The sequence below is a fragment of the Chenopodium quinoa genome, unplaced genomic scaffold, assembly GCF_001683475.1.
Source record: "Chenopodium quinoa cultivar QQ74 unplaced genomic scaffold, ASM168347v1, whole genome shotgun sequence".
In the NCBI taxonomy this organism is placed as follows: domain Eukaryota; kingdom Viridiplantae; phylum Streptophyta; class Magnoliopsida; order Caryophyllales; family Amaranthaceae; genus Chenopodium; species Chenopodium quinoa.
Genome location: NW_018745348.1, coordinates 11,964 through 26,521, shown reverse-complemented (window position 1 = coordinate 26,521; position 14,558 = coordinate 11,964). Strand labels below are relative to the sequence as shown.

Here is a 14,558-nt window from a genome sequence, read left to right as displayed (position 1 = left end):
TTATTGTAATATATAATTGATGCAGGATTATGGTGGAGACGGAAATGATTACAGTGGGATATTTGACATGATGGTCCATTCGAAGAAGCTCAACAGGCGATTGATTGGGCAAAACAGGTTGCAATTGCAGCTGGATTTTGCTTGGTAGTAGTAACTCATAAATCTCAACGGGATGGTAGAATGGATCGCATTTTGAGATGTGACCGTTATCGCAAAAGAGAAGACAGAGATTTTCGTAAAGCCACTCGGTTTGATACAAAGCGGAAAGGTTGTGGGTGTGAGTTCAGAGTAAAGGTTCGACAACTACGAGTCGTGAAGGTTGAGAAGTGATTGGTTACTCTAAATGGGGGTATCACAACCATGAGATGATAGTATATGAAGAGGGTCATCGACAGCTGAGCGGCTTAAGTCCTGCTGCGAAAGTAGTTGTGAAAGAAATGAGTGATGCTCAAGTCAAGCCTGCTAAAATATTAGCATCTGTGTTAGAGAAATTTCCAGAAGACCATCCAAACCGAAGACACATCTACAACGTCAGACAGCAACTCAGGTTTGAACGGTCAGAGGGAAGGATCCCTATACAGCAGCTGCTACACCAGGCACAATCACGTGGTTACCTGTTCTGGTTTGATTCTGATGAAGATACAGCGGAGGTGACTCATCTTTTCCTTGTGCATCCTGATTGGCTGATATGATCAAGTCTTGGCCATTTGTGATTTTGATCGACTCAACGTACAAGACAAACAAGTACAAGTTCCCACTGGTTGAGATCATGGGATGACTCCAACGAACCAGAACTTTCTGATTGGTCATGTAATCATCAAGGATGAGACGGCTCCAAGTTATTATTGGGTGTTGGAGAAGCTGAGAAACTACATCGGGCCTAATGTTCATCCAGCAGCCATCGTCAGCGACTGTGAGGGAGGTCTCTTTGCCCCCATAGCAGAGCTGTTTCCAGAATCGAACCACTTATTGTTCACATGGCACATCAACAACTGCGTGAAAGTGAAAGCCTACAACCTTTTCAACAAGAATTTGGAAATGGCAGAGAGATTGGTGAATGGTAAGTGGCGGAAGATCCTACAGGCTACCACAGAGGAAGCGTATGAGCGAGCATTGGCTAACTTCAGGGATTCGTACCAGTGGTGTCCGGCACTGGTGGACTATGTGATGCAGAAATGGGTCCCTCACAGGGAAAAGTTTGTCAAATATTGGACAAACCAGGTACTTCATTTCGGAACACTACAACATGTAGAGTTGAGAGCTAGCTATTGCGTTTCTTGGTCGTCATACAGACATTTCATCCGACTAGACATGTCATCCGATTTTCCAGTGCCACCGATTATACCTCGGTGGTACAACATTCGCACAACGAGCGTAGAGGGTTGGGATGCGCTATATCATGACTGGATCCACGAATGGAATACCCTAGCTGCATTTTAGTTTTCATGTTTACATTCTTCCTATGTAATCTTATTTGTACGTTGCTCTTTTAATGAGAACATTAATCTTTTATATTGTATTGCTTACTGCATTCTATATGTTGCATGGGTAAGTTGCGCGGATCCACGAACAGTTATATCAAAATTTAAAAACAGCAATGATAATATGTTTAAGTTGGAAGCTAAAAGAACAATCTAAAATGTTACAAACTTACAACATAATGTCCAATTTAATAAATTAAAACGATAATATTTAAAGTGCTCTATAAATAAAATGACAAAACCATCAGTAATCCCTCCTCGACGACGACTCCCACTGCGCAAGGGTCTGTTCCAGACTATCAACAACAGCTCTCTCTGTTGCACTCATGTTGTCCTTCTCAAGAGAGAGTTTATGTACGTCCTGCATTATCTTTCCCATCCACTGCATACAACAAAAAACAAAAGATGAAATACAATAACAACATATAAAACTTAATAAAAGACAACGATAAATATAATATGAGACATACCGCTTCCATGGCAGTAGGCGGTGGCATATAATCATCATCGCTGTGGTCGAGATCTGCGATCAACCTCGGGTGCGAATACCGGTTGAACCATTCCATGTAGTAATGGTCACACATGGGAGGAACCCCAGAGGCGGCCGCTGCAACTCCGCAGTCCATAAGCGGGCCACCATCGGAAACTGGTCCCACGACCCGGTCATGATATCCGGCCATTGCACGACGTAGTCCCTCGACGATGCAGGTCGGATCGCCTTCATCGGGCATGCCGGGGGAGGATGGACAACTTGGACAAATCCAAGCTGGAGAAGACAACGCTGGGGCATGTACGCCTCGACGATCTCACGATACTGAATGAGTCCCGTGTACAGGGTCCTGGGTACCCTAACACTAAGGTTCGGGCCGAAAGACATCCAGTTCACCTGCACATAGTTTTAAAATTTAATAACATGAATATAATATGTGCAAATAATAAAATGTAGAAACAATTTATAAACGTTACCTCTAAGGGGACAGCCTGTCCAGCAATAACCATATCGATCGGAGGCGGTCAACGGACTTCTTTCCGAGCGCGGACTCCACGCACAAGCACGCGACATCCCCTCATCAATAGGAACCGGGTCACGATGTGGTCGCAATGCAGGAAAGTACTCGTATATCCAGGTCTGCAATAGAGTCAGACACCCAGTGATACCTGCCGCGTCAGCCCGACTCGCAAATCCTAGTTGGCGATACAAATACGCCAACGTAGCCGATCCCCAGGAAAACTGGCCTACACTGTCGGGGTCACACGCCTCTACTATGTCGCGTGGCCTGAGCTTGTTTCCGCCGCTCTTATCCGGAAACAAGGTACATCCGAGGAGTAGAAAAACATAAGCACTCAGCTGTGCGTCGTGCGTCCTACGTGCACTGGGGTACAAACACCGCTGCAACACGGATGCGATCTTCACACCTTCGTGTTCCCAAACACCTAGCGCCTCGGTGTGCAGTGCATCCCTGTCCACCGCCAACAACTCCGCCAGCAAATCTGCCTGATCCGCATCAGCCACAGCACAAAGTCGTTTACCCTCAACACGAATCCCCAGAATGGCCACGACGTCATGTAACATGATCGTCATCTCACCGAACGGAAGGTGGAAAGAGTTTGTATCCGGCTGCCATCGCTCAATGAAAGCCGTGATCAGCGTACTGTCAATCTTATCGTGCATGGTGGCAGGAACGTGACCCCAGTGCCTTCCAGTCGCTCGAACATCTCGCTCTCCGCCGGCCAAGCCTCAGCCCATGTACGCAAAAAGCTACAAGTCTTTTCCCGGGTATGACATTTCAACAACCCCGTAACTGAAGGCCTCTCCTGGTCCTCCCAAATACGGGCAACTATGTGTCCTAGAAAGCTAGGAATCACACTCCCGTCAACAGGCCCACCGGGCACCTCACTCCTAACAACCCAAGAATCATTACCGACCCTCGATCGTTTCCTGCTTGCCCTAGATACAGTGGACGCAGATGATGTGCCAGATCTACTAACAAAACTACCACCCCTACCCTTACGCACCTCCACCATATGTGTCTCGTACATGTCATCAACCCTCTGACTGAATGGACCGTAATCATCATACGGTCCACTGCCATCGTCCACATCCTCATCCTCATCTGCGCCCTCCTCATGCTCCTCCTCCTGGTCACCCTCCTCAGCATCATCATCGTCATCGTCATCCTCATCCCGACGGTGGATCCGTTCTCTACGAGTTGAGGCCGAAATACCACGGGATCTGACATGTCTATGCCCCGACCTCTCCACTGAATAGCTTCTACTAAGAAGCTCTACATTCTTCCCCGCACCATGACGACCCAGTGAATTCTACACAAAATTTTAAAATATATAAACATACAAAAATTTATACGAAAAATAGCTACCACTACCCAAATCAAATAAACTAAAAACATACTAACAAATTAACATAATAAAGAAATTAACAAAACACTTAAATAAAAATAATAGAATAAAAAATACACTTAGAAAGGAAATAAAACCAACACAGAAGAATATATATAAACATAAATAATTCATTCCCAATTAAAATAAATTAACTAACCAAAAACAATATCAATAATAAAATTTAAAATAAATTAACTAACCAAAAACAATATCAAAGTCACAAAAAAATTTAAAAACAAATCAAAATAGAGAATAAAAATAAAAATGTACAAAAAAAACAAACAAATAATTGTAAACAAAATATAAACATAGAAAAAATACAACAAAATTGAAAAAATTTATAAAAATAAACAACAAAATATAAAAAACAATTCAAAAAGATATTACACAAAAAAAATAAAATAAAAACAATATTTTAAAACAAATATATAAAAAAAAAAGAAAAAAAAGGGGGGGGGTGCCTTGGCTGGACGCCCAGCCAGCGGTGGTGGCGCCAGCTGCAGACGCCGCCACCAGTGGGCTGGCGCCTGGGCTGGACGCCACAGCCACGGCTGCGGCGCCTTGAATAAACGCCACAATCGTGTCTATGGCGTCCAGCCCAGGCGCCAGCCTACTGGTGGCGGCGTCTGCAGCTGGCGCCACCACCGCTGGCTGGGCGTCCAGCCAGGGCGCCCCACCTCCGTCACGGCGGTTTTTCCTTTTTTTTTTTTTTTTTTACAAATTGTACCTTGCCTCCTTGGGACCTCCTTCCCTTCGCCGCCGCCAATTCCTTGCCTTGCCGCCTCGACATTGCCGTTGTTTGAATTTTTTTTTTTTTAGAGAGGTTGAAAGAAGATGAGCGATGAGAGTGTGAGTGATGAGAGTGTGAGTGTTTTTTTTTTAGGTCAAGGGCAATATTGTCAAACCAAGTGAATTTTGTGGGCGATGTTTAACAAATCCCTATTCCAAACCCTTTTGTACGAAGATTCATAGTTAACCATTCAAAAACCGTTATAGTCAACTAGTCAAGACAGTCAATTAGGTCATCTAGTAACTCCCCATAGGCCCCCCTCAAACCCTCATTCAAGAAGGATAGGATAGCATCAAGCAAGGATAGCATCAAACATTCACTCACACCTCGCACGATGCACCCCATTCCCCCACTATAACTCCCTGCCTTCCCCCCTCTTTTAGATCTAACTCCTCAACTCTCAAACCCTTCAACTCTCTCCTTCTCTCTCCTCCTTCTCTCTCTTTCTCTCTCCTCTCTCTCCATCAATGGCTCGCAACAAAGCCCAGAAACCCTTGACTGAAGCCCCACCAGAGGCAGATTCTTCTGAAGAATCCACCTCTAATTCAAGCATAGAACCCGAAGAAGAGAGAATTCCGGTTCTTCTTCCGACGAAGAACAAACCCCATCAACCCACAACCGCCGCCGGCCTCCGGCAAGAAAGCCCCCACTTCGGCCTCCGCCTCCGCCGCGCCAACCGCCGTCGCCTCCGGCAACAAGAGGCCTCTTTCCGAGGACGATTCTTCCTCCGATGATGAAGAAGACGAACCCACTTTGCAGAAAATCAAGCCCATCTCAAAACCCGGCTTTATATCCGGTACCCTCGGTAAGGATCAACTTAAGTACACCATTGCTGCTCTCCCCGCCGGCCAGGTACCCGAGAAGCGCTCGTCGGAGAGTGCACTCAAGAGTTCGTCGAAGAAGCCGAGGAAAGAGAAATCCGGGAGTGTCGCCGCCATTTCCGGCGGCGCCGGTGGTGGGGTTCCAGAAGAGGGATCGAAGAAGTTGTTTCAGAGGGTGTTTAGTGAAGATGATGAAATTCTGATTTTGAAAGGTATGATTGATTTTAAGGCTAAAAGAGGGGCTGACCCCATGATTGAAATTGATGATTTTTATGGGTTTATTAAGAAATCTTTGCATGTTGAGGTTAGTAAGGTTCAGATTGTTGATAAGGTTCGTAGGCTTAAGAAGAAGTTTTTTAATGCTAAGAAGAAGAAGCTTACTAACCCTGTTGAGATTCAGTGTTTTGAATTGTCTAAAAAGATTTGGGAGAATAATTATAGTAATGCTGGGATGATGTTGTTGTTGAGGATGATAAGGGTACTAATGGGGCTGTTGCTGAAAACAATGGTAATAGTAATGTGGGATTGAAATCGAAAGCTCGGGTTTTGAAGATTAAGAGTGGTTCTAATGCTGGGGCTGTTGGGGAGGATCAGAAGAAGAAGAATGATAAGGAGGAGGAATTGATTGAGAAGAGTGGGAAGGTTGTTGGGACTGATGAGAAAGATTTGGAATTGGAGGTTGGAGAAGCCGTGGCGTGGGAGGAGCTAAGGAAGAAAGGGTTGAGGATGATGGGAGCCAAGGCGAGGGCTGAGATCGGTGAGATGTGGGAAAAGGTGGCGATGAAGCAAGCTGAGGCGAGAATTCTGCGGTCTGAAGCCGAGCAGGAGGAGACGCGGAGGATCATGGAAGCTCTTAGGTCTGGTAAACATTAGATGAATCGAAGAAGTTCGGTGTGGTAAGATTTTGTGAAGATTGGATCAGTGCAGAAGGTAGTTGAATCGCGGTGTTTTATGGTAGTTTTTCGTAGTTGAACTCAGTTATTGGAGATGATTTTTCTCCTTATCAAGCCTTAGGATGTACATCCCTTTTAAGAGGCTTTTTACGTTTAATATGCTTTTAGGGTACAGTTTGTTGTTGTTTAGATTTCTGGATTTAAACTTGAGATGCTTTGACTATGGTTTGGTCATTGTTAGTTTCTTATAGTATAAAATTCGAAATGGTAGCCTTGTTATTCTTATCTTGTTCTTGCTATTGGTGTGTTTTAATATTCTCTCTAATTTTATGCTGTTTGCAAGTGTTGATTTTTGTTCTTCTACTTGGGAGTGTTGTGTACCTTGTTGTTTGTAGAACTAGTGGGTGGGATATAATTGAGGCTTATAATTAAATTTGCCCTTCTAATTGCCTAATGTCTCCTTTTGGATTCTTAGAAAAGTCATATTGATTCTGCCTTTTTGATTGTGTTTTCTAGCTGTACCCATACTTCATAGGAGTTAGCTGTCACTTATCTATTTGGTCTGGATTGTTTTCCTTTATGAAATTGTTGTGCTGTCGGGATGCTTAGTCTGTCATCGTTAATTATGTCCGGGCTTTTATGTTACATGGCGTTAGATCTATGCAAGGGGAGTTGTTCTTGTTCATGAAGTAAGATTGGGTTTACTGGAGGGATTGTAATTGTTTTTTGTGGTCATTTAGTTACGTGTTGAAGTATGCCTGTGTGGTGTTTTTCATCACAACCTTTCATGGCAAGGTTTTTAGACGAGTAAATTTATAATGCTGTGGCTTGCTATTACTTTTGTGAGGGATATAATTTAGGTTTTTAATTTTTTATGAAGGATGTAATTAAGGCATTTATCATGCTTTTGCTGTTTTGGTTGCTTTATGCCTCCTTTTTGGATTCGTAGAATAATTGTATTGATTCTGCCGCTTAGATTGTGATATCTAGTTGTATTAGTACTTCCATAGGAGGATAGTTGTCGCCATTAATTTAGATATCACCATTAAGTTGGTTGGGATTGTTTTCCTTAATGAAATTATTTGGAAGCCTCTTAGGCTCTTAGCTTGTTGTCATTATTTATTTTGGGCGTTTTTGTTACATTGCATTTGGGAATTTAAGCAAAGGGAGTTGTTTATCTTGTTCATGAAGGAATATTGGGTTAATTGGAGGAAATGGAACTGTTTCTTGTGGTCTTTTAGCTCCTTGCTGAAATGTAATGTTCTCCATTGCAATTTTTCATGGCAAGTTTTTTTAGTTTTTGAATTATGCCCCTAGTGTTCAGAGACTGGGTTGGGCTCTTGGGTACTTTTTCCTTTAGTCTTTGGTTTTTGTTTCACTGAAGGAAGTTGGGAATGGAATGAAAAGAAACTCTTGTGCTCCTTTACATTCATCTTAGTTGGGGAAAACATTTTAAGGTCTTTCTCTGCCTTTTAATAGCATTGATAACCAAGGCTTTTGCTGAGTTATGCTCTCAGGCTACCCACTGCCCCGTTTCAATATGATAAAACCTTAATTCTGCTATCTTAAGTACTTGTCCTTTTGATGCTCTATGAATGCTGTTTAGTTTATTGGTCTACTCTATTATTGGATATAATATTTCTACTGATCAAGCTTAGGATGTGTCCCTTTTAAGAGGCTTTTTATGTTTAATATGCTTTTAGAGTACAGTTTGTTGTTTTGATTTCCGATTGGATGCTTAGGATGTGTCCCTTTTAAGAGGCTTTTTATGTTTAATATGCTTTTAGAGTACAGTTTGTTGTTTAGATTTCCGATTGGATGCTTTGACGATGGTTTGGTCATTGTTAGTTTCTTATAGTATAATTTGCGAAATGCTAGTCTGGTTATCCTTATCTTGTTCTTGCTGTTGGTGTGCTTTTGTATTTTCGCTAATTTTATGCTGTTTGCAAGTGTTGGTTTTTGTTCTTCTACTTGTGAGTGTTGTCTCCCTTGCTGTTTGTAGAATGAGCATTTTAAATGCTTTTGCATGCTTTTGCTTTTAGGTGGGACATAATTAAGGCTTATAGTTAAATTTGCTTGTCTAATTGTATAATGTCTCCTTTTGGATTCTTAGAAAAATCCTATTGATTCTGCCGTTTTGATTGTGTTTATTAGCTGTATCCATTCTTCCATAGGAGGTAAGCTGTCACTTAGTTATCACCATTTATTTGGTCTGGATTGTTTTCCCTTATGAAATTATTGTGCTATTGGGATGCTTAGCCTGTCATTGCTAATTATGTTTGGGTGTTTATGTTACACGGCATTAGGAGAATTAAGCAAGGGGATTTGTTGTTTATGAAGGAAAATTGGGTTTACTGGAGGGGGAATTGTTTTTTGTGGTCATTTTGGTATGTGTTGAAGTGTGCCTGTGTGGTGTTCTCCATCACAATCTTTTATGGCAAGGTTTGTAGACGAGTACATTTCTAATGCTGTGGCTTGCTTTTACATTTGTGAGGGATATAATTAAGGCTTTTAATTTTTTATTATTAAAGATGTATTAAGGCATTTGTCATTTATGATAAAGGCTTTTGCTGTTCTGGTTGCTTAAAGCCTCCTTTTGGATTTGTAGAATAATTATATACTAATTCTGCCGCTTTGATTGTGATATCTAGTTGTATTCGTACTTCCATAGGAGAATAGTTGTCACCATTAATTTAGTTATCACCATTAAGTTGGTTGGGAATCTTGGATTGTTTCCCTTAATGAAAATATTGTGCTGTTGGAAGCCTCTTAGGCTCTTAGCTTGTCATGTTAATTATTTTGGGAGTTTTTGTTTCATGCATTTGGGGATTTAAGCAAGGGGAATGTTTATCTGGTTCATGAAGGAATATTGGGTGATTGGAGGAAATGGAACTGTTTCTTGTGGTCTTTTAGTTCCTTGTTGAAGGGTAATGTTATCTGTCACAACCTTTCATGGCAAGGTTTTTTAGTTTTTGAATTATGTTCCTTGTCTTTAGAGACCGGGTTGGGTTCTTGGGTACTTTTTCCTTTAGTTTTTGATTTTTGGTTCACTTAAGGAGGCTGGGAATGGAAAGAGAAGAAACTCTTGTGCTACTTTACATTCATCTTAGTTGCGGAAAACATCAACAAGGCGTTTGCTTAGTTATACTCTCAGGCTACCCACTGCCCTGTTTTTGATATGATAAAAATACACCTTAATTCTGCCATTGTAAGGTACTTGTCCTTTTGATGCTCTATGAATGCTGTTTGGTTTGTTGGTCTACTCGATTCTTGGAGATGATTTTTCTCCTAATCAAGCTTAGGATTTTTTTATGTTTAGGATGTTTTTAGGGTTTTAGTTGTTTGTTTAGATTTATAGATCATATCTTGAGATGCTTTGACTATGGTTTGTCTATTGTTAGTTTCTTATAGTGTAAAATGCTTATTGCTAGTGTTGTTATTCTTACCATGCTTTTGCTGTTATGGAGCTTTTTATTTTCACTAAGCTTATGCTCTTTGCAGGTATAGATCTTGGTTCTTGTTCTTCTACTTGTGAGTATTGTGTGCCTCGCTGAGTATGTTTTTAATGCCGTTGCTTGGTTTTGCTTTTGGGTGGGATATAACTAAGGCTTTAAGTTTAATTTTGCTCTTCTGGATTCTTAGATTATCATATTGATTGTGCCGCTTTGATTGTGTTTTCTATCTGTATCTGTACTTGCATAGGAGGATAGTTGTCACTTAACACCATTAATTTGGTTTTGATTGACTCTTAGCTTGTCATCATTAAATATGTTCAGGTGTTTTTGTTACATGGCATTTAAGGATTTAAGCAAGGGGAGTTTGGTGCCCTTGTTCATGATGGAATCATGGAATATTGGGTTTATCGGAGGGATTTTGAATTGTTTCTTGTGGTCATTTAGTTCCTTGTTGAAATGTGATGTTCTCTGTCACAATCTTTAATGGCAATGTTGTTAGTTTCTGAATTATGTTCCTGGTCTTTTGAGACAAGATTGGGTCCTTGTTAGTTTTTTGGCTTTTGTTTTACTGATGAGGGTTGGGAAGGGGATTAGAGAGGTCAATATATCCAAACGCTTTTGTGTCTGAAGGTCTTTGATGTATAATGCTGCTTTAAATTCATCATAGCTGTGGAAATAAAATCAAGGTGTTTCTTGGCCTTTCAACAGTATTGATTTGTATTAAAAGTTACCCTTTGGCCTTTGCTCATATTGCTTTGATGCTTGTGATAACCAAGGCTTTTGCTTATTCGTGCTCTTTTAACTTCTGCCCTTTTCAATATGATAATATCTGCCTTCATTCTGCCATTGTAAGGTACCTGTCTTTTTGATGCTTCCATGAATGTTGCTTGGTCTGTCGGTTTATCTGTGCCTCTTAGTTTGTCATTTGTTGATAATTTAGCTTTTATTCTTTGCATATTATTCTGAAAGCGTGACAACGAGACTTAAGTGTACACAGTATTTTCTAAGATTGTAGCAGTTGGAAGTCGAGGACTAGAAGATATTGTGCTGGGATGAATACTATACTGGAGCAGATAGAGAGGCTTTAATGCTTTATTGATGGATGTTGAACTGCCATTGTTTTGAGGTCTATATGTTCTCCCTGTCAAGTTTCAGTAATAGGGCCTAGTTTCCGCATACTTTTAAATTTTTTATTTATTTTTGGCGGGAACCTTCTGCTATAAATTTGATCTTTGTTTTCTCATTGATGGGAAGTTGGGGATGTGAGGGGTCACTTTTGTTTAGCAATCTCTGTTGTCAAGGGGCATCTCAAGTGAATTATTCGCTTGATTTGCACTTTGTTTTACTTGGTGTATTATTGCTACTTACACATTCATCTTTGTTGTCTCCAAGTAATTCATCGACTCATCGTCGCTTCTTTACTTCTCTAATACCTCTCTTATTCCTGTCAAAGCAATATGAAATTATTATTTTGCTTTTAACTCTTTTCTGTATCAAAATGCCATCTTTGCTGTGTTGATCCTGTTGAAGATTCTGACAGTTCACAAATATTTGAGGATTAGAGTTCCTGTTTTCTGTATCAGTTCATCCCCATCAATGAGATGTTAATTTTATAAGGGTGTGAGCTGAGTATTAGAAGAAAGTTAAATATCATGCGATGCAGTTGGATCACTCCAGGCTGTCTCTCGGAAACCCTGATCTTTCCTTTTGTTTGCTTGGAGTTTAGTAGTAATAATTTAGCGGAGGGTGAGAATGTTATCATTGTAATTCGTATATGGTTTGTTTCACCCCTGTCTACTGGTATTCGTGGTATGAACTTTGACAGTCGAGTCTTGAATGTATTTGAGGAACAGTTGGTACTTGTCTTCCACAAACGTTGTTTGTCTTATTTCTCTTGGTAGCTAATGGCGTTCGAAATTGTTCAGATTGCCATGATGTCTTTCCTCTTGAGGCTTGTTTGTATTTTGTCATTGTCTCTGTAGTATAAAACAGTGGCGTCTCTGCATATCTTGTTATCAATCTTATTATAGCTCGAGTAAATATGAATGTTTAGTGATCATTGCTGTTATGATTTTACTAGGCTCTTGTGTTTTTAATCTTTTTTTTACCATTTTTTTTTTGTGCAATTTGTGTTTGAATGGCACACAGCCACACACTAAGTAGAGAGATACAATGTTGCACAACCGAATAATTCATTATGTGGATCGAGTTCGACATTGTCGATCCTGATTTGGATTATGTGGATGGTGAATTCATTGTTCGTTTATGAAAATCTAGTTATCCGAAGTGTGTTGAAATTTGAATCCAAGGATACCTCTGCAATTGAAATCACAATGGCTGAAAAATGTAACACAAATATATGCATTTTCGAGTTTCGGCCCTGAAGATTATTAGGAACTACACATGAAAATAAAAGGGTTTCATTACAAAATGGTTTTCCTCATAATATAAGAGCATGAATTCAATTCTTACACGAGGTTACAATGAGCGATATACAATTAACCAAGCTTGGCAAGAACGTCGTTAAGGTTGGATACAGTCTGAGCATAGTATTTCTCTGCTTCTGTACTGCTCTTTTTCTTTGCAGCATAGTCGAGCTGTGAGACAAAGTAAGTCAATTAGCAAAATGGATGGTTGTTTACTCGTTTTCATTGATAATAATAACACGAGAAGTTATAATCGATAGCCAGATCAACCAGTTAAAGACGGTAAGAGCACTCACATTGTTGATACTGTCAAAGAGTTTGCTGGTGAGGTCTTGGAGAGATTTCTTCTCCTCCTTGGGCTTAGATGAGATGACAGTTTTGAGGTCATAGCGAAGGTATTCGGCCCTGAGCCGTAGGTCATTCTGGACAGCCGGCCATGCCTTCTTTTCGATAAACTGCTTCACATTCAGGATTTCTTTGGCTGATTCCTTTGCTCTTTGAGCTGCCTCAGTTGGAGGCAGGGGTTGAAGGTAGAACCTGTCCTTGGTGTAGGGCAAGGTACCGTCTCTTGCTTGGTCCGAGTTCAATGTCCCGGCTGCCCAATACATATCAAGTTAAACGTAGATAGACTTTGAATTTGAACTAAGCAAACCAGTATGTGTCATTCCAAACTTATTACCCTAGTTATTATAATCATACTCTTTCTCGTTCAATTACATATAAGGTATTTTTTTTTTTTTTTACCTAGCCACTCGATCATGCCTATTTTAATACACAAAAATGATACCAGTATTGTTTTTAACACCATTTATATGCTTCATTTTCTAGCTTTATCCAACATTCGATCAATTGATCATGCCTGTATAGCCTAAAATAAATATATGTTGGTCTAAAGATCGTTACATACTTCATACACAAACTTCTACTCTTATTTTAAATAGTATGTCAAAAATCCAAATTAAGAGCAATGAAACCATAAAAATACTCCCTCCTATGATTGGTTTAAGTATGAAATCTTTTTACACGAGTAAAATAGTTAAAGCGTAACCAATAAAAAGGAACGGAGGAAGTAATAAGTTAAAACACTTACGAAGACCCCCGGATGGTGGTGGTGGTGGCCCAACAGGGATAGACTTAGCCTCAGCAAGAACAGCCTTAACAAAGGAGCCAGAAGCAAGTCCAGCAGCAACAAGGCCCAACACAGATCGGCGGCTAGTCTCATTAGTCTCAGCTGACACTTGCTGAGCCCGAATATTCAAGCCCAACTTAGGGACCGCAACTCGGCTTGTAGTCGGCCCACTAAGCCGGCTTGAGCCGCTGATTTGAAGACTACCTTCCAATACAGCTTGAGATGAGCCGCGTAAGCCAGCCATTGAAGCCATTGCTTGAGCCATCTTTTTTTTCTTCTTCTTTTTCTCTCTCTAAGTTAGATAACAATGGTGGTTTAGTTTTGGTGAAAGAAGGAGAAATGTGGAAATATAGATGGTTGATTTTGATGCATTACACCTTATCTGATGTGGGGTCCTAGTTGGATCATATTTGGATATGTGGTTAACCAATTGATGGTCTACATGTGTTTATTTATTTCATTTGTTGGATTGGATTCTTAATTGGGCCGTTCATATTTTGCCACGTGGAAATTGGTTTTTTTTGGAAGTAATTTGCTAACTTAAATATGGATTACAAATTTGTATTTTTTTTAGGGCTACAAATTTGTATCTAGGGCAATTTGATAACAATCTCAACTATTGCTATCTTGTCAAAACAAACTTTAATAATTAGATAAATCGTTTAAAAAAAAATGAAATAAAATAAAGTAATAAACTATTTTACAATATGTAACACAGTAGTATGTACCATTTGATTTAACTTTGTACAATAGAATTTTAAGCATTTGCTCTGTAATTTTTCATTATGTATTTAGTTTATGATTTTCTTTAGTCTAATTTTAATTTGTATAGTCCATACATGAATATGCACTACATGTCTACATACATTAAACATTCAAAGCTTTCAAGTTGGCAGTGTGTAGATGTAGTATTCTTACCAAGAGTGGTGATTTTGCTTTATAAGATGTACAAGTAGTAATTCTTAAACCACGGAGATACATTTAATAGTTTGACTTCAAATTCACAAAATTACACTAATTTTGTAACAAAATAGAGTTGTAATTAGATTTGGATAAACACTCTAATGACTTAAATATATACAACGGGTGTATTGTATACAACATGTTTAGTCATCCTAAATCACATAAAAGTCAACTTTTTTTGTGTGTAAAAAGTGATTTTA

General features: G+C 39.8%; 2 protein-coding genes across 2 annotated transcripts; one reads left to right on the top strand and one right to left on the bottom strand.

The window, feature by feature from the left end:
- Positions 1-5,138: 5,138 nt before the first annotated feature.
- LOC110712808 (GLABROUS1 enhancer-binding protein-like) lies at positions 5,139-6,668 on the top strand. Its single transcript, XM_021891262.1, has 2 exons — positions 5,139-5,186; positions 5,227-6,668. Exons 1-2 carry the CDS (start codon positions 5,139-5,141, stop codon positions 6,019-6,021), a joined length of 843 nt encoding a protein of 280 aa, XP_021746954.1. The 3' UTR covers positions 6,022-6,668.
- A 5,590-nt stretch (positions 6,669-12,258) lies between these two features.
- Positions 12,259-13,731, bottom strand: LOC110712807 (oxygen-evolving enhancer protein 3, chloroplastic-like). Its single transcript, XM_021891261.1, has 3 exons — positions 13,357-13,731; positions 12,563-12,861; positions 12,259-12,437 (listed from the first exon to the last, which is right to left on the bottom strand). The coding sequence occupies exons 1-3, from the start codon at positions 13,658-13,660 to the stop codon at positions 12,339-12,341; spliced, it is 702 nt and encodes a 233-aa protein (XP_021746953.1). The 5' UTR covers positions 13,661-13,731; the 3' UTR covers positions 12,259-12,338.
- Positions 13,732-14,558: the final 827 nt, after the last annotated feature.

Excerpts from the sequence above, each read along its gene's own strand:
- LOC110712808 (XM_021891262.1), top strand. The coding sequence starts at position 5,139 with ATGGCTCGCAACAAAGCCCAGAAACCCTTGACTGAAGCCCCACCAGAG. Across the intron at positions 5,187-5,226 it reads TGACTGAAGCCCCACCAGAG|AACCCGAAGAAGAGAGAATT; the intron begins GCAGATTCTTCT and ends ATTCAAGCATAG.
- LOC110712807 (XM_021891261.1), bottom strand. The coding sequence starts at position 13,660 with ATGGCTCAAGCAATGGCTTCAATGGCTGGCTTACGCGGCTCATCTCAA. Across the intron at positions 12,862-13,356 it reads ACCACCATCCGGGGGTCTTC|CCGGGACATTGAACTCGGAC; the intron begins GTAAGTGTTTTA and ends TGTATTGGGCAG. Across the intron at positions 12,438-12,562 it reads TCTTTGACAGTATCAACAAT|CTCGACTATGCTGCAAAGAA; the intron begins GTGAGTGCTCTT and ends TTTGTCTCACAG.